The 23,344-nt window shown below is 39.8% G+C and overlaps 1 protein-coding gene across 1 annotated transcript in view; it reads left to right on the forward strand.

The window, feature by feature from the left end:
* Positions 1 to 23,344, forward strand: part of GLI3 (GLI family zinc finger 3) — a 206,734-nt gene that overhangs the window by 108,061 nt on the left and 75,329 nt on the right. Inside the window, exon 4 of the mRNA XM_058032310.1 lies at positions 4,258 to 4,363. Coding sequence (XP_057888293.1) covers positions 4,258 to 4,363 — 106 coding nt within the window. The remainder of the gene's footprint in view (positions 1 to 4,257; positions 4,364 to 23,344) is intronic.

Here is a 23,344-nt window from a genome sequence, read left to right on the forward strand (position 1 = left end):
TATCACCATCACAGCCGACCTTTGCAAATGTAGTGATCACCTAAGCAAGGCATATTTGAGAGACTAAAGTGTACAGAAGTTATCACAAACTTGAGCGAGTTTTGCAGCAGCTTAATCCTTCTGCCGTCCTCTCAGGGTGTTGCAGAGCACCTTTGAGCCAGCTGGCATCATCCCCCTTTCCAACAAGTCTTGCTGTGAATTGCATCTCATCAGATTCAATTCAGGTTTGCTGTTCAGCATCAAGGATCATACATACCTGTCCTTTCTCCCAGTTTCTTTCTCTTGATGCTGCAGCAGAGACTTTGGTTGTCGACTTTCAGAGAACAAAAGTAGGTCTCTTCTTTTTTCCTGTATGGGAATGATTGTAATTGGAGAGAGATGATCCTATTCACTTCTTTTAGAAGATAAGAATGATTCTTGAAGGGGAAATAAGAAGGCAGGTTTTACACAACAGAAAGTCAGCATAAATTGACATATTTTTCCAGAAAGATCTCACAATTATAAAATTGATGAGTTTGTAGCATTGCAGGCAGTTGTGTCTCACACTTTGTTTTAAGAAGACCCCGCTAGTGGTGCAGGACACAGGAGAACATCTGAAGGAAGCTTTCAGCAGTAGGCAGCAGAAAATTCCAAAGGCAGCAATAGCTACCAAACTCGGCAATGTGTGAGCAATGTCTTCAAATATATTGCCAGTGCTTTGGCATGTCCTTACAAGTTCTTGAAAACAGTGGAATTTATTGTCCTTGCTGAGGGTAAGAGTTTTTTCCTCGGAGTTTAAATGAATTAATGAAAATATAGTCAGAGCAGCTGTCCTGTCTTTGACACTGAGTTTTCCCCCTCGTTTTCTAGATAAGTAAAGCATCTTGCACAAACAACTGTGAGTCAGATAGGTTCAGATTCAATTCTAGCCTGACTAGTCTCACTCAATTTTTTATTTACCTACAGTATCAATAATTGTGACAGAACGTGCCATTAATATTCTGATGGTGCCTTTAATGAAATAGTTACTGAGTGGGATATGAAAAGTCAATGTGAAACTGGCTACAGCCTCAGTTACTGCTTTGTAAACTTATTATCTATTTCCATATAAATACACGTCAACCAATTACATTTTATGCCGTTTCAAGTGAATTCCAAGTGAATGGATGATGGGTGCTTTGGCAGCTCTCTGATCTCAGAGTCTTTCCATATAAATATTCAGTGCTTTTCAAAGTGGAGTGGTCGTGGGCCCCCAAGCACGTAGAATTTGCCAGCTACTTTTGTGCTGAGGGCTGACCCAACATGGCAGGATTTGATTTCCATCTGTAAAATTGACTCCACCAGTTCTGTAGTTCTGTACATTATTCTCCCTGTCTCCCATTTAGCATGTTAGTCTGCTGACAGTAGAGTACACAGCACTTAGCAGCTGGTTTGTGGAACCATCAGTCAGGAAATTGTATGATAAATAGGAGGTAGCCAGGTTTAGTGGCACTTTATTCTGCTTCAGCAGTTTTAGCCTGACTTTGGAAAAGTCATCATGTGGTTTTTCTTAAGGGTTGCAACAGGAGATGCCTACAGTGTAGTAACTTATTACACATACACTTGAGTTACGATGTTCACCAGCTGTATTGCTCATGTGTAAATAATAAACTGTGAGATGGGTAATTATGTTGGGGTTTGATATGCAGCTCTGCTCCGGACGGCTCAGGGCTGACAGAGACAGCTCCCTGTGCCATGATGGAGTACGGCTGTTTCCCAGATGGAAACTACAAACAAGATGCAACCAAGATATACAAAGGCGCTTAATGTGAGAGGACTCAAAAAGATGTTCTTGGAGATTTATAGCCCATGCATAAATAAAACTTGTTGATGATCTGCGCTGCATAAGCCCCACAGATAAAAATACCTTTTTTTTTGGGTTGTTTAATACTAAGTTTCCATTTCTCAGTGGAAAGTAAATTAGACATTTAGAAGGGTCAAATGGTGTTTCACTGCACAATTACTAGGACTGCTTTTAATGGGTAGGTGCTCAGGCTGGACATGGTGGGACAGTGAAGAGGCTTGGCATCCTGAGTGGGATTTCATGTTTTGGCCAGGTGAATCACATCCTGTCTGACATGAATATGAGTAGCAAAATCTCTGTGGTCTTACCTGTGCTCTCCAGACTCAGTCTTTGAAGGAGACACATAGGGCAGAGAAGGATTTGCCTGTGCATTTATGACAAGTATAAGTGACTTCCTTTTTGCTGAAAAAATGGTGGCAGACTTTATACTGTAAAATACTAAGACATCTTCTTTCAAACCTACTCCCTTTGGCTTCTGCTGCTGTAGTCAAATGCTAGTTTAGCATGGGAGAGGGTAGGCAGGGAGGTGTGCTAAAACTCACTTCCCATGTCCCTTTTCCCCTTCGCCTGGGTGTCTGCTGGGGAATGTGTTCAGGAGGTGGCAGCAAGCATCAATGACACTCAATGACAGTGTGTTCCCGATCATCTGTGACCCATTTTTTTACCTCCATTGGCGACCATGAGTGATTGGCATGGGCAGTGAAGCTCATAACAGATGGCATGCCAAGGTCCAGTTGGTGCAACAAAGTCAGAATTAAGAATTTTGTGAGTTTGAGCTCCCAGCTTACATCATAAACCACAATTATTTTTCATTTATGGTTCCTAAGTCAGTAAATGGCTGAAATGTACTGTGGCTAGTCACATGCTGGTGTCCTTTCACAAAATCAAGCTGTGTAACTGGACAGTCTGTGTCAGATGTTTCCAGGCTTTCTTGAAATACTGGGAATAGTTCCTCAGAAATTATTTCCCCTTCATCCCCTGTGTGAATTCCCTCAGGGCAATGAGGTTTGTTCCTCTCATTCTTCCCGCACTTCAAAAAGCAATAATAAAGCAACCCAACTTTTTTAATCATGATGAGGAAAAATCCTTTTTTTTGTTTTTAAACATCTCTAGTTGAGACCAGGGAACGGCTTTCACAAATAATATAATCTAAGAGGAGATTTAAATTTTGATGAATAGGAAAGGTAGGAAATATAGAGAAAAGACACTTTCAAGAGCTGGTGGGCAAAATTGGAGTAGAACTAATTTTACTGCCAGTACATGATTGAAGTTTTCTTTTTTTCTAGAAGCATTTTAGTAAATCCATGACATTACCTAATGTCTGCACTTCTCAGCCTTTGGTGTCAGATAAACACATGACATCACCCAAAGTGGCAACTGGGTAATGGTTGTGCAGGATAAGTTTGTTTCATGCCGCTGGAGGTGTTTAGCATTTTGTTGGAATGGTGAGTGTTTGGGGGGCAGTGGTGAGCAGCGTGTGACATTTTGAGGGGCACAGATCGCAGCGGTGTGCGGTGAGGAGAGCTGTGGTCTGTGTGAGCTGTGCCCCTCGAAGCTGGGGGACAATCTGGCTGCAGCAGCCGTGGGGAGGGTGACGAGTGCCCATGGGGTGTCAGGGGTGCATTCCCCCTTTTGTCAGCCTATCTCCCAGGCTCTCCAGAAGCAGCGAGAACCAGGAGTTCTGACAGCTGCAAAATCCCCCATCCTGTGAAAGCCATGGAGGACATAGAGCAGGGGAGCTTACTGCAGCCATGAATGCCTGGGTCTCCAGTCATGGGGACAAAGAAAGTACTCTTCCTTTTTAGGAGCTGGGTATGAAATGAGTCCCTCTGTCCTCACACACATTCCTCCAGGTTGAGCCATTGGTGTGGTGCAGTTAAACATCTCCAACATGGCCTATGCCAGTCACATTTGCCTTTGAACATCATTGTCTGATTCACTCCAGTTTTGCTTATATTTCTCAGCATATCACTTCAGTTTGGCTTTCTGTTGTAGGACTGTGTGTACATCTCTTGAGGGTATATGTTTTTATTGCATTGTATTGTCTGCTTAGGCTTTTTTTCCTGGGATGATTTTTTTCTTGTTTTAATACAAAATAAATAAATCAGGAATGCTTATGAAAGCTGTGATGGTCCTTTTGATCTGGTGCTTCACATATGGGCACATAATTATTTATTAAAGACTTTTTTAATGCCCTTTTCCATTTAAGCTATAAAAAGAGAATATTAAAATTAGTAAATACATATTCATGCAAACTGTGGGCCAAATTCTCCTCTCAGACAGACCTGATTGATAGCAGCACGAAAGGAGATTGTGACCCCTAAGTCATAGCACTCTTTACACATGCTTTTCAGTATCTGTTCTGTCTTTATGAATGTTGTTTTTAAAGAATCATTGGAGATACTCAGATCTGGGAACCTCGCTTGTTTTTTCAGATCCTCCTCACCTTTTTCCAGCATTCCACCCTCCTGTACCAATTGATGCAAGACATCATGAGGGGCGCTACCATTACGAACCATCTCCCATTCCTCCTCTGCATGTGTGAGTATTCAGTGTTCCCCCTTGCTTCCTCAAAGAATGGACAAATACATGAACCTTTGCAATGCTTGAAACCATGTACCTGAAGCACTTTTCCAGTCTTTCCAAAGTGTGAGATTTACTTTTGGAAAGCATTGAGGTTATCTGTTCATAAAGCAAAAAACCCATGCTGGTACTTGAGGAATTCCTATTATAATAGGTAACTGGCAGAGGTTACCTGTGTCTTTTGCTGACATTTATTCTTTATTGTGTCATTCTATAAAGGCTAAATTAAAAAGTGCTGAGCCCTGTGAATACAGCCAGATAAACATGTATCTAATCTGTATTAAGCTTGGTTTTCTTCTTGGCTAAAATTTCCTTCCATGCCAAAGGTTTGTTTACAAAACAACCATTAGGTTGGTTTTCTTCCCTAGTGACTGCTATGAAGCATAATGAAATTTTTGGTAAATTTTCTTAGTCCCTGTTGTGTGCACATATAGGCAGTCGGTTGATTGATGGGAATGTCACCCAAACAAAATGGCAAATGTGATAGAGCACATGGTTTACACAAAGATAAAAGAAATGAATACCAGTGATAACATGCATAGAAAAGGGTGGTAGTGGTGAAATCCTGTAGAAATAAAATTTATCTTATTCCATATGGGGAGACAGGTATCAGCACTGCAGAATAAACCGGTGAATGTGTCCAGAAAACTGCTAAATACCATTAAAAATGGAGCCGAAAAGCAGGGCTTGGTGCTTCACTAAAAGGCTTGATGTATACATTTAATCATATCTACTAATCACCTCTCACACTGAGGAAATACAAGAAGAAAAGCACAAGTAATACTTTGAAGAATAATGCTAGTTGTTTAGATGGCAGATTGCTTTTCTATGGCTATTAGTTACAGCTGTGTAATTACATATATGCAGAAGAAAAATGAAGTTGTTTTAAAACAAGTCCTCCTCTGTGAGCAGAATTAATTGATATTAACAATCCTAACTACATGCCCAAGTACACACACAATATTTTACTAACAGGTTTTTTTTGGGTCAGTCTTCTATTACTGAATTGTAATTTCAGAGCAAATTTGCCTGGAGGTAAGTAATAAATCTGTGTTGCAGTCTTCTTGGGCATTAGAGGAAAAGTGGGTATTTATAGAATAAGAGAGCACAGAAATTTGTGATTTATTCCTCGGGGTTCCTCAGATGCATCACCATTTACACCACAATCTACCACATAATAAAGTACACTCAAATTCACGCTTAAATTTTCTGCTAAATACTGTTGTAAGCTGAAGGTGGCAGGCTCAGATAGTCATTACAGGGTAATCCTAGATTTTGCATTGCAGTCAATATTCTGCATGGATGGACGCTTTTGGGGTCAGCTGGGGGAGACGATCCTGCTCGTTCTGAAGCTAGTGGGGAATTTACCTTTCTCTCTGAATTGGGCAGGTGGGATAGGGAGTTTTAACCTGCATCAGCAGAGGACCATCATCCTAGACCCAAGTACTGCCCGCCAGCTTGGAAGAGGCTTCTGGAAGTCTGTGCCTTGTGGGACCCTTCCTGCATTTGCTGAGCTGAGCCCTCCCTGGGGCCTCAGTCCCATGAACCCAGTCCCCAGCAGCCCAACCCACAGCAGGGCTTTCGGCTGGGTAGACCAGTGTTACCTGCTTTGGGTGACTGTGGGAAATCAGGAGCAGTCTACACTGCTCTCAGTGCCAAGACTTCTGTAAGAGCCCAAAAGATGTTGAAAATGCCTCTTTCATACTTTGTTTGTAGACCCCAAAATCATGCTCCTTCTATGGAAAGGTGCCCTGCTGTGTGCTGTGCACCCCTGCTCCCTGATTAGGTGGTGATTCAGCTGGGCCCTGCAGAGGCAAGGAGGTCTTAGCCAGATATCATGACTGCAGGCAGCTGCTTTTGAAATATACTCTGATATCAGCCCAAGATTTAAGCTCAAAATTGCCTTTATATTGGCCATTTTCCCCCATTAACTTCTGTTGATCCTTTTGCTCATTTGGTTTATGTCACCATTGGAATGATGAGCTGTAGTGGACACTTGGGGCTGTTGTGGTTGATGTAATTAAACATAAAAAAGTAATTAAATATAAAAAGGTAATAAAGCAACTTCAAAAAAAGTCATTTAGACTTCAACATTTTTGAGATGTTACGGTTTGTCATGATTTTGCAGTTTTCAGGAAAATATATTAATGTATGTACATGTGAGGTAGGCACCCAGTGGTTTTCTTGCAAGTTTTACAGAGCCAGGTGTTAGAAGCACTTAGGATTACCTGGGATCATTTGGAGGCATTACTTGAACTGCTGTCCTAGTACCCATTAAAAAAAAAATAAAGAAGAAAGAACTGAGTTGAGAAGATATTTGAGAATTCTGAGAGAAAATGGCAAGAAACCAGTCAGGAAGCAAATGTTTACTTACAGCTTCAACAATGACTTCATTGTATGAGTGGTTTTCTCCTCAGCTTTGTAGTACTCTCAAGTCTGTGTATGTAATATAAATTAAAAATAAAATTTAAAAAAAGGCATAATTTTAGTTATCCAAACTCCTTGAAATATGTTCCAGAACCTGTCAAGCCTTAGTGGAATTAGTTTAGGTATAATACAAGTACAGAAAAAATGTGAGGAGGGCCTTGTCTGCATGGTACCTACAGTGTCTGCACATAATTTTGAACACTGGCCAAGTGAAAAAGAAAAAAGAAAGCAGGAATTTTAAAGATGTTTACAGGGCTCTTACGTACTTGCAGCTCTAAAAAGGTGTGTGTGTGTATATATATATATATATATATATATATATATGATTCTTATCGTTTAATTGCTGATGGTCAGAACTGTTGCATCTCAAATTTCAGCCTGGAGCTGAATTTTATAATTTGAGTTATAAACCCTTAAAATAAGGGTTTATGTTTATGATGGAATTGGTGACAGATGCTTATGTATAGTGGGACTAGCAGGCATTGCTGTAATTATGCTATCGTATCCTATCATTAAAGATTTCAATTGAAAGAGGTTTATAAATTGCTCTTCCTCTTAGATAAACCACCCTACATTAAGGCATCAACGATATGGTGCAGAATTAAATTAAAATCTCATAAAATGAAATATGTTCTGTATTAGCTGTTTGACACTTAATTTGCCTCTGAATGAGTAGAGGAAATCACAAATTAACCTGCCTTTGTTTTTCCAGCCATGGCTTATTACGTGTTAGAACAACTGCAATTACAGCCCAATAATAACCCCCAACCCTTATGAATATGTACTGAAATGTGTCACTTTGTGTTACCAAAACCTGTTAGGACTGTGTAGTTATCTTGGAATTTCTGCAGTACATCTCTGGTTTGTACTTCAGGAAGATGTATGCAGCTTGAGTTGTTCTTCAGCAGCAATGGATGAATGGCAGAATTGAGGCTGGGGCTTCTGTTTTCCTTTTATGATTGTGTTTTCTCAAATTCAGTTTAAAAAAATCCAGTACACTGTAATTCAGTTTTGCTGCTTTACATTGAACAAGGAGGTTAAATTGTGTGATTAACACCATATGATAAAAACAAACCAAAAGAAACATGGCTTTAGCAATCGCATTCCTTGTTTTGTTTTTCTTTGTTGTCTTTGTCCAGCTTTTTCCTAATTTTACTTATTTCCAAAACTGATTTCTAAAGTATGGTATTAAAGAAGGAGCTGAAGCTTATCTCTGTTTTGGTCATTGACATCTAGGTCATCAATTAGAGTGTAGTGGCTTTGCTGGTTGGTGTGCAGTGATTCAAAGTCATGCTGCAGATGAGGGTGATTATTTGAAATTAATACCATGAGCACGCTATTTTTCTTCAAGATCCAAATCACAGATTTGTTATTGGCTAACTCTTCCAGTTGCTTGATGTCTTTGTTTGGAATGAGAGTTATTAGCAGTGAACAGAAGAAGAAGCAGGATGTCTATTTTTATGACAGTGCAAGTGTAAATAACTTCACCGTCCCACAAGTTTTAAAATCTGTCTTAGCTAGGACAAGAGTTTTTATTAGTTAATTTAAAAGAACAGCTCCTAAGGCAGAGGCAAAATTCTCCTGATGGATTGAAATTCAGCAATTTAGGAAGCTATTGTTGGCCATGCATTCATTCCCATGCTTCAACCAAGTTGCATCAGTAGGTTTTTCCCAGTATGCTTCATTTCAAGGTTGAATTGGACGGCCTTTAAAGGTGACCTATTCTGATGACTTCAGGCACTGTTACTGTGGCTGTGGAGGGAGCACATTCCTGCAGAGATGAGGCAGGAGACAACAGTCAGGTGGTAAAATCAGCCACTGCTCTGGGGCAGTGGCTTGTGTAAATCCTGGAGTGGTAGATGCATGTGTTACAGGAGGCTAGGGGAAAGCTAAAGTTTCAGGGCTGAATGCATTACAAGATGCATCATGCATGTTTGAAAATACTCATCCCTTTAGTCTCCATCTCTTTCTGCCATCCCTTTTTGCCTTAGCTCTGGACTACACATGAGGAAGAGTGAGCAGGTAAATCTAAGGGAAGGTGCTCTCCATATGCTTACAGTCAAGGGAGAATGCCTTTGCCAGGAGGAAGTTGCATGGTACAGCTGGTATATTTTAGCTCCCTAGGATCAACAATATTCCGAGCTCCTTTTTTTTTTTTTTCCTAACAGCTGATTGAGACTGGCAAGTTTGGCACTCTAATGCCCTGAAATGATGCACGTGTGGATAACTGTGCATGGGCCTAACACGAGTGTCTTGAACAGACACTTTGAACTTTCTCAATGCTCTGGTACTAAACCAAAGCATGTGTTTTGCTTTCAGTCAGCTCCAAGTTGATAAAAAGGGAGTCTGATTCTTAGGTATGTTATTTCATATGTAGTTTATACACACATCAATTACACAAGGGTGGAAGGAAAAGCAAAGTCAGGCCCAGACACACAGCTTTCATCATCGTCTGATTTTGGACCATGCAGCAAAATAGGGGATATCCAAATGTGAGGAGATTAAAGCATATCCTTGATTATGGGAGAAACTGCTAGTCGCACATTTGATAGGATGTTTATGTTTTCCCAGCCTTGTCCCTGACATTATGAGTTTTCTTTCCATTTTCATTTCTAAGCTCTAATTTATTTTTTAAAATCTGAGTGTTTAAACCTCTTAAATCTTTTACCTGCTGCTTTACCTCAGTGTACCTCTAAGCTGTAGACTTGGCAAGGAGTTTGTCAGCTTGTCAGAGCATTCATTGATCCTTTCACAGTGGGAAGGAGAGCCCCACCCAGCATGAAAAACATCACTCATTGAATTGGCTTTAATTACTTTAAGACTTGGAATGGGTTTTATGGTTTAGCCAGGAGCCATCAAAGAAGAAAGGCTGGGAAGCTCTTGGGACATGAAAAGATGACTGTAGTTACAGCTTCCCAAAATTATCCGTGAAAGTATTTTCTTTAAACAGGAAGAAATCTTGTATTAAATGTGAAACACCCCAAGAAACCTGACTCTGGAAGTGAAGTGCAGCATGCAGAATAAGCAGCTGCTCATAGCCTGGAGGATTTTTATAGCAAGTCTCTGAGAAGGAATCAGCATGGTCTGGTGACTCGTTAAGGTTATACAGAATTTGTTACGTGCCACAGATATGCATGTTGTAGGCTCTGCAAGCAGCATGTATCCCTCTTTCCTTAGTGATTATTCAGGGAAGTAAAATACCAGGGCCAGATGCCCACATATAAACTTCAGCAGATAGTTTTCTTTCAGCACCAGACCTTTTACAAAGCTTGGGAATAGGAAGCTTCTGTCTAGGCTAAAACTGTGGTATCTCACTCAGTGTATAGTTCTGCATCATTTAAAATAGTGAATCAGTGTTTTGTTCATTCTTATGTAGTGGTATTTACCTTAAGATTTGCAGAACGTAAATTCTCCTTCGTTAGCTTTGTAATGCTTGCAGAGTGGCTTCAGATATCTCAAAGTGCAAAAAGTTTGGAAAGCAAATTAGTAGTGTCATATATTGAATTGCAGAAAAAAAGGTTAAGTGTTTCTCTTAAATTTTTGATTCTGAGCTACCTTTTAAAATAAAAGAAAGTAGGTTAAGATGTGGATAAAATAGTTAAATAGTTTTGATGTAGCTGTTTTATGAAAGTTGTTACATTCATTTGTTTAGGTAAACTGCAGTCTGAAGTTACTGCACAGTCATTTCAACTCTTCTGTATTTCTCACTGATTTGCTCTCTCTCTTCTAGGAAAAAGCAGTATTTAGGAAAAACGATCTTATTTAATTTCTGCTGAAAAATAAATTTTAGATCAAATAAGGATTCACTGCTAAAATCCATCCCTGTTTTAAGCCAGCACATTTACATGAAAGTCAACAGAATTGCCTCTAAGCACACCAGATTACATTTGGTTCACATCATTCATCTGTTTCTGTGGTGGATAATACTTTGTGACATAATCATTTTCTCTGGAGTAGCTAATTGTAATGCCAAGGAACTACAGATTTATAAAGGAGAAACAATAGCAGCAGATAAATATTGCGTTAACAGAGGCTCTTTGTTCTTTTTATGCAGCCAACTTGATTTCGGGCTGTCTGGGGAAGTTGCAGCACTTGAAATTAGGGGAAAATTATGGTGAAATTTTTAATGTAGAAAGAAGAGCTTTTAAAATGTAATAGTTTGTTTTGTTGAAAATTCTTGGTAGAAAGTTCCCCCAAATCTTTGGTTCATGATTTTTTTTTTTTAATGTTGAGAAAAGCACTCGAGTGGCAGGAGCCCCCAGCCCTAATGAACAAGATGTGCCACCAGTGGCTGGCAGCTGGCTGACCACCTCTCTTCAGCTCTCTGCAGTAGGAACAATGCCTTGTGATGCAGGGGAAGGAAAAATTGGGAAAAGCCCTTGGGAGCACTTCCCCAATGGTATAAAGAGGATCGGTTGCCTCCTCCCCACCTGATACACAGAGAGATACAGGTTTGTCTGGTGGAGCCCAGTGCAGCAGATGGGATTCTTTAGGAGGTTTTTATGAATGAGGCTGTTGCAGAGGAGCAGTTCCAAGGTTTATGGGCAGTGAGGAGTCTATCAGCACTGGCCCTAAGCTGATTTACCCCGTCTGGGCAGTTAACAGTCCTGAGATGAATTCTTGGCTGCCAGTGAGAAGTGGTTCCCTAAGGCAGGCTTTCAAACCAGTGTGAATTAAGGGATGATGGAAGCAAAAAGAATGGCCAGCAAAGCTATGCCTCAGGTCACTGTTCTATGTAACATTTTTCTGTAAACTGAGGAATAACTAGACATGATTACAAGTTGTTTGGGTGCTTGCTGTGAGCAGATGTGTATACAAGTGGGGAAATTTGTGTGTGTGTGCATGCATCCTCTTTACATAATAGGGTGGAATGTCTTTGCTTACATTTGTCATAGACTGAGTAATTTTAAATCTCTGCACTTAAAACTAATGCAAGGAACTACTCAGAGGCTGAGAAAGATGGAAGATTAAAGGTAAAATGTTAACAAAATGCTTAGAAAAAAAATGTTCAATGGCAAAACCTTTGAGAACATGTAGATCATAACCTTAATTTAACATTTAAACAAAAATATATAGAATAGCTGCAATGCTTGAGTTCTGCTGCTTGAAATTTCAATTATCTCATTCTGTTATCAGCTGCAAAGAATGCAAGCTCTAAATATAGTGCACATTCAAAGGCTCTGAGCCTGTGGTTTCTCGGACAAAATTCCTGTGTTCTTTGTGCTGTAGTCAGCAGTATTAGTTGAGTGAGCAGATATTGACTGTGGTATTCACGTGCAGTGAACCAGAAGCAAGCCAACTCTATAGAGGCTGCTGTCAAACTTGTTGCAGTAGCCTGTGAGGTACTGGACTGTGACAGACTCCTTTTTTTTCAGCACAATTCTTCCACTCATGTTAAATCTTGCTTCAAAGAGAGCTGAAATGTTACAGTCTTAGTGGGGATTTTTCTTTATTCTTTTTTTTTTTTATTCTTTTTTTAAAGTGTACCTGTGAGATTCCTGTGTTGTGAATTGGAAGTTCCCTAAAGTTAGAGTAGGTATAAACTCCAAGAAATGTGAGTGATGAGTAGCATGTGTTAGAAACACAGAGCATCTTCATCACACTCTCTCACTGTCTTTCCCTGACTTAGACTCCATCCTCCCCCAACAAAGACATCAAGTCCTAGAATCTTTGGAGTATGGATTGAATGTAGTTGGCACTTTTTCTTCCCCAAAGGATAAAAAAACAGAAGTTAAATGAACACCTTGTTTTTGGCACCACCTACTCATCCTACTGTATTTCTTATAGATATATGTATGTGTGTGTGTATAAGTCTATATTTTTTTACATATCTGTAACAAAACATAGGCTGTCGTAGCTGTGCATCTGAGGTGTAGGAGACTAACTAGCTGTTCCTTGCATATTCTGTGTTGTGTGATGCTAGATAAAACCCCCCATGATGCCTAAATTTCGCTAAAAGTGTTGTGTTTTGTGTTCAATGGGATTTTCATCACTGTGCCTCAGGCCAGGCTGAGCTATCATTGATGACTGATGTTATTGATTGATAGAGGAAACAATCTAAAGAAAAATGTTATTTTGTTTGATTGTTACTTTTAGGATGCATGACCAAGAAATGGCTTGGGACTTTATTTCAGAGCAATGTTTATATTGAAGCTGGGCCCCATGAAGTTGCCCCTGAAAAGCAGGTGGTTTATCCCTTCCAGCACCAAATGTGTAGGTCTGAATTTACAGTAGATTATGCATTTACGATCAGCTTTATGGGTGCATTGGCAATTTTCTGGAGGCTCTGCAGAGGTTAGACACAGAGGCAAACATCCTACAGCCCATGAGTCAGGAGTACAAAGTTCCTGAAGGAATTAACTAACCTATCATCTTCTTGAAAGCATTATTTATGAGGTGTTGTGACCATTGATGTTAAGGATCAACAGAAAATTAGGGAGTATTTCACATAAGGGAGAATTTCTAAACATATCAGATTTAAGTGGCTATCTCTTTAAAGATACACATCTTTCAGTCCTGTATCTCCTGTTGAAATTCAGCCTAGATTTATCATGCCTTTTCCACTGGCCCGTGGAAGAAAAGATTGATAGTCTAGTCCAGTTTATAGAGGCCACCAACGCAAATAGCCCCATTTAACAACACTGTAGACAGATTTGGCAGAGAGATCAGTAGCTGAATGACCAGGGGCAATCAGGTGTTCTCTGCTTTACCCTGGAAGATCACTATCAGTGTATATCATCAAGACAGTACCAAGAAAGCTTGTGTAGCCTGCCTCTGTCTTCCTTTGCCTCGCTTGTTCCTTGGACATCAGGCTTCCATCCTGACTCCTTTTCTGGGAGCTGTGTTTCTACCCCTGTGATGAGACTGAATTGCAGAGATGCTGAGGGAGCAAATGTGTAGCTTGTGCAGGTGTGTTCCAAGCTGGCCAGGTTGTTCCCCTTAGGGTTTTCATTTACACACCCAGCTACCTACTCTGTTTAGAGAACTAAAAATGATTCCAGCATAAAATGCATTTACCTTGAAAATTTCAAAACTGAATTTACTACTTTAAAAAAAAATTATGCAGCCAGAATATTAATTTCTTTTATGCTTGTTGTTCAAAGTTACAGCATTGCCTGGGAAATGCTTTTAACTCCAGGTTTTCACACAAATAGAACAAGAATAGCAGTGTGAGGAATTTCTCTCTTGATTCTTTTGATGGCTGTAGTTTTCCAGCCATTATATATTTACCATTTGTTAGGACTAACTTGTACTGTGGACTGTGTAGCAGCAAAATGTCTTTTGGTGCTTGCAAGATCAAAAAGGTGGCCTGACAGAGACAAGACTTCTCAGCCTGGCATAAGAATTGAATGTTTTACTGATCTCCTCTGGTTGCACTTCAGCCAGCTCCCATACCTGGACCTTTGTTACTGGCAGGGAAATACAAGAAGGGGGCTGTTAGCAGAATATCTTTCTTTCCCTCTTTTACCTTAGCAGAATTCACCTTTGATATAAGTGGTGCTTCATATACCTGTGAATCCTACTGCTCTCCTGATTGTTGGTGCTGATGTGTGACTTGCACACCTGCTGTTGGAGGTGGTGTTTGGAGGATGGGAGAAGCTTGAAGTTGTGCTTTCATAAGGTCACCCCTTGACTCCAGCCCTGGGTGCAGCATAAATATGTACTGTACAGCTGATATTGTCACTCAGGTGCACTCTCAAAATGGCTTTTCTTTCCCACATCATGTATTTGTCTAGGGGAAAGGGGGGGAAGATGCGTATCAGAAAATAATCTGTGCATTTTATATAGAAATGTATATATGTAGAATTTTATTCAGGAGTTTCTGTAGATTTGTATAATCTTTTTTTTTTTTCCTGCTGCATGTAGTTTTAGATGAGAAATTCTAGCTGATACTCTATTCAGTAACAGTCACTAATCCCTGTGAATATCAATTTTGGGCTGTCTGTTGATGATAGTACAGAGGTTTCAAGCAAATCCAACCGTACCTCAACAGAAATGATTAATGCTGAACCTTCATATCACTGTTTTGTCAGGACTGTAGTTCTGTAAAGTTAGAATTTTAGTCAAATGTTCCCTTCACAACCAAATATGCATAGCAAGTGCAATAGGAAAAATATTCAGTTCCTGAATTTCTTTTTTGTTATTGCTGACTTGGTTTTGTTTTAAACAGTGAAGTTATTATTTTATTATATTAAAAAAATTAAGAAAATATTTTTTTCTTCCCCAAATTGCAGTTTTGTAATATTGTGAACATATCTTACAGTAGGCATTGGAAATGAAAGGATTTGTTTTGGTTTGGTTTTGAATTTGGGGAAAGAGTGTTTCTTAGCATCACAGAACCAATGTTGAGGACAGCGTTCGCTTGAGGTAATGTGAGAAACTTTCAGGTGCTTTATCAAAAGAAGGAACACCTGCCTTAATGAGAGGAAGGAGTCAAGGGAAGAAGAGAAGCTAAAATTGCCTGTAACGGTAGTGAGCATAGTGTTCTTGAGTTTGAGGTATGGAGGGTTTAGACAAATCATAAGTGAATGAATGAGATGAGGAGAAAGGCTCCAAAGTACTGAAAGTGATAAAAGCTTCATTCTCTAAAAACAAAAACCCACTAAATTATGAGCGCAATAACACATTAATTAAAAATACTGTTTTTCAAGAGAACAAAGTGTTTGTGAGATTCATATATCAGTTAATTTCAAAATTTAATTTTACTGTCATGGGTCATACTCATAATGAGAAAAACTTCCCATGAATCGCGCTTGAGTTTTTTTTGAGATTTAGGACAAGCCTCAAGCTCTTCCTTCTGGTCAGATAATCCCCCTGGTGGATGCAGTAATCTAGTCCTCATGCTGTGGGAGTGGATCCTAATTAGCAATGCTATTTTTTCACAGAGAGTATTGCTGCACACAGGCAGAAGCACCCTCTGCATGCAGAGTGCATCCTCTTCTCATCTGTGAATGGTAGAGAGAGAAATGAGGAGTAATTGTAGAAATCATTTTAACTCTCTTAGCTTGGTACCATTTTGCTATTTTTCTTCTTCTCCCAGTCATGCATGCATGTATGTATGTACTTTCTCTGTCCTGCCAAGGTTATCTTTAAAGATCTACAGGCATTTTCTGAGTGTTTTTGAACCAGTTCACTATTTACCGGTATATTGCTTTTATAGAGGTCATCTTTGATGACTTTTTTGTCATACGCACCCACTGAAGTTTCAGTGTACTCAAGCATTAGAAAAGCCACTATTTGAGTGTCTTTGTTTTCTTTGTTGAGCTGTTTATTTTGCTTTCTTCCCACACAGTTCCCTGGCCTCGCTCTGACAACTGCTTTTCTGCATGAATTACATTCCTCGGGGCCGCAAGTCTCCTAATTCTTCCAGTCGATTTGATTCCTGCCTGTGTGATTAGTCCTCTGCTCCAACACAGTTGGTCTTTGCCAAGCAGGCTGCTTGCTAAGTGCCTTTAACATGAAGACCTAACTACATTTTTTAACCTCATTAGTGTGTAGGGCACTGCTTCATTCTGGCTTAATAACATGGCCACTATTGAATCATCACTTGCTCTAAAACGGGTTACAAAAAGGTTACCTAAGTTGTCTGTTTTTCTTTTTGTATGACTGTGCTTTTGGTGGGTAAGTTTCTTTCAGCTCATGTCCATTATTTAGCATATAAGTTGCTTTTTAGGAAGGAGATTCTACTGAGGTAGATTTATGATGTTAAGAAATTTTATGTTTGTATGTTCAAAAAGAAACTCAGCACCTATTTGGAAATAGCAAAACTAAATTGTAAAACCAGTAAAAAAATGTGGGTTTGGAAGAAAATGGGAAGAAGGCTTGGGGGAAAAATTTCCTACTTGTTTCAGCTTTAGAATTATAAAGACTTCATCCTCACCAGTTTAAACACAGGCTTTTTACTATAATGCTGGATTTACAGCAATGCAGCCACAGTCTGCATGGCTTCACTTTGTCTTGTGGGTTCAATTTTTAGCTGAATGTATTGCCACTAAAATTTATTTCAGTTGCAGTTGTGTATAAACTTGAAAGGAAAAGACATTCCTGGGCTTCCAAATGTTGTAAAGGCAGTAGAAAAGTTTCCTAAGAAGATGGTTTCACCGGGGAGCTGGGGGAAGAAAGGAGGCAGTGGGTCACATGCCACTTGTGATGGTGCATTTGTGCAGTTGCATAGCACAGCCACTCAGAGGGTGAGACTTCATGATTAATGGTGTTTATTCTTGACAGAAGCCTCCTTTATTTATCTGCAATACAGTTTAGTGATTTTATCAGTCACCTGAATGAAAAATATTCAGTCATACCAATATTGCAGTGTAAATTGAGTAGAGTCACTTTTTATTATATCTTTCAGCCTTATCATCTGCACAGTAATTTTCTAGCAGGGGTTTGATATAGAATGGCTGGATTTAGCTGTACTTGACACAAAGCCTCTTCAATTTCCTCTAAAAGTTCAGGCTACTCTTAGAAATGTGTATATATATATATATATATATATATATATAAATATATATTAAAAAATATATAACTCTCTTATCCAAGCAATTTCAGTATTCGAAAGAATAAAGATAAAATGCGCAAACCTGGATGTAAGAAATGTTGTTCATATGAAAACATCTAATAGCTCTGAAGGCAGTGGTGAAATGCTCTTTAGTGTTTAAGCTTGTGGCTTAGTGCAGTTCTTTTTGCATGGCTACGTAGTCTGACTTTCTTCTAATCAATCATCATCCAACTCCAATCAGCATACAGGCAGAGCCTATCGTTCATCCTGGCTGTAATTTCAGAGTTGAGGACTATAATGGCCACATACAGCACATTAGTCACTGCGATAACAGCTAGTGGCACTCCTGACGAAGGGGGAGGATGGGGAAGAAGGGGAATAAAATTCTTCTCATTCTCACAGTGCATTAGTGAAATAGGAGCAAATGTTAAACAAATGTTTATTCAATTAGCTGGCTTAACAGCATTAAGTGTGAGAAAGCTTCTGACACTCCTTTGACCCACTTTTTCTGAGAGAGGAGAGGAGCGGCAAGGGAGGCAAGAAAGGGGTACATTAATGCAGCCCAGATTTATATATGTCTACATACTGATATGGTGGTGTCTCTGGTTAAAGACTGGAAGGGATGTCAGGCTCTGCCTGTAGCCTAGAGGAAGCTAAAATTTGAATAGCAAATGGGACCACCTCTAGAGCATCAGAGGAGAATTGCAGAGCAGAGAAGTTTGCTATAGGAATGCAGTTGGTAATTTCACTGCCCACTCTGTTATTACTAACAACAGATAATGAGTTGGCTGTAGAGCTTTTAGATTTTCCTGCTGTACTTTGTAGTACAGCATAGTTTGAAAGAGAAATAGTGTGTGGAGGTCCATGGCAATCTTATTCAAATAACACTTTCTTGTCCTGTGCATCTATTTTATGTGCATGATGATGATTTCTACATCAAATGCAACATTGCTTCGTTATCCTCCATCTTTTAATGTACAAGTCAATACATTACATTTACACAATACATTACATTTACATTTACATCTATGAACTTGAAACCAGCTGAAGACAGGAGAGGAAAAATTTACCAGCACTGGGGTTGGGCTGTCCTGTGAAAGTATAAAGTCTTAGTTTATTTATGGTTCAGTGCAAACTCAGCAAAGGAAGGCAGTGCCTGGATAAGGTTCTAGCAGAAGCAAGAGATGGAAATCACATGTTAGCATTACTTTTATTTACTGTTTACATTACTGCAGTGTCCAACAGCTCTGTGCAGGATGGGAGCTCTGCTGAGTGTTGTGCAAATAGAAGGAGCTCTGCCAGGAAGAGCTAGCAGTCTTTGGCAAAGGAACTCTGGTGAGTCAGCTCTGATGGCCTCAGGGTTTACCAGCCCCAGCTGTTTCTTCACCCTGGGGATTATCCCTTCTCCCTCAGCAGGGTGGTGTGCCTTTGCTCCATTTACAGTCTCACAGCTTTGCTCTGGCCTCCTGAAACTGGGCAATGAAGTGGCCAGAGGCAGAAATGTTCTGCCTGGGAGGGGCACCAAGCTGGGTACTCGGAGGCTTACACAGCTGCCACAAAATTTGCCAGAAAACCTCTGGTAGAAGCCTAGAATGGGCAAGTGGCATTTGCAGGGAGTAGTTATTGCTGGTTACTTTTCTCTATGTTTGCCTTCTTTGTACAAGCAAAGAATTGCCAGGTAAATGCATAAAGTCGTCTCCCAGTCACTGATTTCTTGCAGCATCCTGAGAAGGACTTGGAGAAAGGAGAGGAAAGCTGGGATGCTCTGTACTGCAGAGGCCAAGTGGACAGTGTTTCAGAGCAGTGCAGCAGACAGTTCCCAGAGCAGTGACAACAGGAGGCAGCAACAGTGGTGGGTGGATGGAAGAAGAAAAGGAGAGGCAGGTGCGTGTGAGGAAGAGAGCAAGAAGACTGGACTTGAGAAGTACTGGGAGCCCAGTAGATAGTTTTATTTTCATTTTTCATGATGAAGGAAATTAAACAGTCAAAACTGTGTCAGCATACACATTTAAGTAATGCATGTCAAGACTCCCAAGTCAAGACTGTATCATCTGAAGCAGCAGTTGCTTGCTGTAGTCACTGCAGGTGTTACTGTGGAGTGAAGGTCACCAGTGTTACAGCTGACCTTATGTAAACAGCTTTGTGTTAAATAACAGAATGAATATTCATTGCTTTTCATGACATAAACTATTCTTGAGGAAATCCACAAGCTGATAGTTGGGTTATTTATGAAGTCTTGTAAGTAGCAGTATATATAAAAAACCTGAATCTATGTTCAGGCAGTCCATCAGTTGAAAAATAGGAATACAGTCACTGACTAAGGATTTAGTGCTTGATTAATGTAGTCAATTTTTAACTGTAACTACATAATGTTAACACTTCCCAAAGAAGGAAAGGGGAACCAGAGTAATATTCTTTTGCTGTCGGTCAATGCCTAATTGTCGTGCAGATTTCCTCAACCATGAACCTCTCTTGTGCAGTCATTTTTTTTTTTCTGCAATGATGCCTTTTAACTTTTTGTGGGAGAAACTTTTTATTCTAACCCCATGTGAGGTTATTTGTATATTTTAGGAATTTACATACCAGAACTGCACACATTTTGTAAGGCATTGTCCTTGCCTCAGTGAGGAAATATTTGTAACATGGGATCTCTTGATGTGATCTTCCCACTGAACTGATACTGAACATTTTTGAAGTGCTTTACTACAGTTTTAAAGGTGGGGAAAGAGTGGATCAGGAAGACAACAAACTTGTACAAGGTGGACAACAGATAAATAATGGAAACCAAACCAGAGCCTGTCTACCTTAAACCTGATCTACCTTCTATGTGGACTATGTAGGCATGAACCCACTCATGATTTATTTGTACATGTATCTACTGAATGAAAGTTTGCTACCAAATCAGATTCTGTTACCTACTTCCCTATACTGACTACAGTTCCACTGTGAATTTTGGAGGAAAAGTGAGTAAATATTCACTAGGTGTTGAAACATGGAAAATTATACAGGAAATCAAGAGTGTTCTTTGTTTTAGGACTTAAAAAACATGCTCATGTTCTCCTTTTTGTTCATTTCCACCATTCAAAAAATATAGCTAACAGTGCTTAGTCTTTTGCAGCACTTGAGCTGTTTTATATGAAATGTGCTCTGACATTTCCATATATTCAAATAATTCTTAAAATGTTCATAATTACTTGCTTAGTTTTCCTAAGTCCAAGAATGTGATAATAGCAGCTTTGAGGCAGTGAGTGATTCTAGGAGAATAGAGTGCCTGTTTGAAGCTGGAATTTCTTAAAAATAATTAAGTATTAAAAATTATATTATTGATTTCCCATAGTATGTGTCTGTAGGTTTGATTGTTTACCAATTCAATGAGAAGTGAAAAAAGAACTGTGACTTGCATTTGAAAAATGCTCAGTGCTGGCCTCAATCTCCTTACATTGAAATCTCTTTTATTAACACAAAAACCTTTTATTAGCCAGTTGTTGGCTGCTGGTGCTGAAGGGTCAGTCTGTACAAGCAACTATGGTATTAAATAAACAATAGAAATTTAACATGGGAGATATTACCTAAGGAATTGAGCCACATGCTTTAGAATAGGAGTCACCACATACCAAGAAAGTCCTTGTTTGTTCATCTCCCAGGTTCTGCTAGAAATAAGTGTTAATGTTTTGTGGGCAGACATCAGATGATTATTGCAGGAAAAAAAAAAAAGAAAAGGAAAAGATAAAAGAAAAGTATCATAGGCAGTTTAATGAGTTTAATATTTTTCAATTCTCCAGGCAGGACTGAATTGAACAGGTATCAGAGAAACAGTGTGGATATCATTGGTATGAGAGTTATGCCATCAATGCTTGCTCCAGCATTGAATAACGTACTGTTAAATGATTAAATATCGAGGTTTGAACTTTGACACGTTCATAATATAACAAGATGGATGAAAAGGCAATAATAAATTAGGTTATGTTACAATATTTCATCCCACTTCGTTGACAAGCTTTGTTCTGTGAGATAGATTATTGTTCCATCTGTAACCTCAGCTCAGTGTCATATTTACAATGTTATAGTTAAGGATCACTTGCTGTTTTCAATATAAATGTATTTTTCAACAGATTCATAAAAGAGCCATTTAAAATTTTATCAGGACAAAACTTGGCATTAAGATTTCCAGTCCTGGAGTTATAGTTTCCTTTAAAATGCGAAAGAGCTTAAATCACCTTCTTTTTTTTTTTTTTTCAGATAGGTTGTGCTTAGAAGAGGTTTATGTCCAAGCACAGCTTAAAGTTGTTTGGAAACCATTTATGGCAGATCTCTAACACCAAACCAACCTCAAAAATAGTAGTCCAGCTTTTCCTGTGGCACAGACCTTTGTGGCTGTTCTGAGTGTCTTTACATGTGCTTCCAGAAAACATTGCTATTGAAGAATGCCTGTGATAAGTGGGGGGTTGTACTATGCACTGAAATTTTCACACTTGCAAGAGATAGAAGAACAGGGACAATTTTCACTGTATAGATATTTTGGCATGTATTAAAGCAGTTCAAGCACTGCAAAGCAAGTAAGTACCCTGAGGCCACTAATTGGCAGTAATTGTCTTGAGTGGCCTCACTGGAGACCTCTTCCAGCACCTCATGCATTCAGGAATTCCTTCTTAGCTGAGCTGCCTGACCTGTGTTGAGAGTAGTGCCAGTTTGTGGTCCTGCTCCTGGCTGAGCTCAGGGTCTGCACTGCAGGGAGCTGTTCTGGATAGAGCCCTCAGAACCATGGTGTAACTTGTCTCCTGACCTGTCTTTGTCCCTGTCTCCTGCTCCTGACTGGCCCAACCCAGACCTGGTTTGTCACTTTGCCTTGTCTCAGGCTCGTGATTGACTCTGGTCACTCAGCTCTGGTGGCATGGAGTGCGTTGCCCATGGGTGGCTCCTGGCTTGCCTTTTCTTAGGGAGCAGCTGGACTTTGCTGCCCCCCAGCACCCTGAACTGGGTCTCTTTTCTTTCCATCCCCCCTCCTCAATTCCTAACTCAGTTACATGCACGAATCCACATAAGATAGTTTCATGGACTTTGGGATCATCCTCTAATCCCATTAGTTGAGCGTTGAGAGGGTGGTTGAAAGGACCCAACAGTCAGCAAGCTCTGTGCTGGCTTACTTCCCAGGGACTTTCACCTCTAGTCATAGCCACACAGCAACATTTCACCTCGAGTTAGCTGTTACATGAGTACCAACGAAAGGGATGGGATTTGAGTTTGGGCAATCCAGTCTTCCTCTTTGTAAAACTGACAAATGCTTAAGTACAGAAAACAGACTGAAGTATGTAATAGGAGTCTCTGTATCTCAGATTTTTCTGCTGGTGGAAGGAATGTGTGATCTTTTCAAGATAATACTAGGTAATGATCTGTGCATGCAGATAATTTTGAAATATGTATAACTTGCTCATGCTTGCCTCATCAGCTCTCAGATTCCCATGATCTTCCTTCACCTGTTAAAAAAGGGCTGTATGGGCTGAAAAAGGAATTGCATTTGATTCAGTTTTTGTGGTGGTTAAAATCTAAACCTACTGCTAGCCAGTCTTCTTGTACAGAGTTCATCTATTGAAGCTGTAAGCAACAAAACAAAATGACACTGTTTTCATGAGTAATAACCGAAATCCTACGGATAGCTCACCTGTGGTTCAGCAGTGGTCAGAAAAAAACCCAATTTTTTATAAAAAGCAGCTTCACACACACTGCGATTTGCCCTACAGCCGATGCAGTTCACAGCTGCTGAGCTGGTGTAACTATGTAAGTTTTTAAGAGTGTGCAGACACCTCTGCAACAATTCATCAAGGAAGTGTCATGACTAATAGGCAAAAATACACCTGTTTGTCCTTACAGTGATCTCCCTGCCTCGGCATGTGTGTGCCATTCACGAGCTGAGCAGTTGAGATTCCCCAGAGCATCGGACCTGGGACACGAAGAAACTGGGTGTGGGTGGGGAGTGGGAAGTCCTGTGTTACATATGGAAGCTGCGTGGCACTCAT

This window comes from Melospiza georgiana, chromosome 1, assembly GCF_028018845.1.
Source record: "Melospiza georgiana isolate bMelGeo1 chromosome 1, bMelGeo1.pri, whole genome shotgun sequence".
NCBI classification, from domain to species: Eukaryota; Metazoa; Chordata; class Aves; order Passeriformes; family Passerellidae; genus Melospiza; species Melospiza georgiana.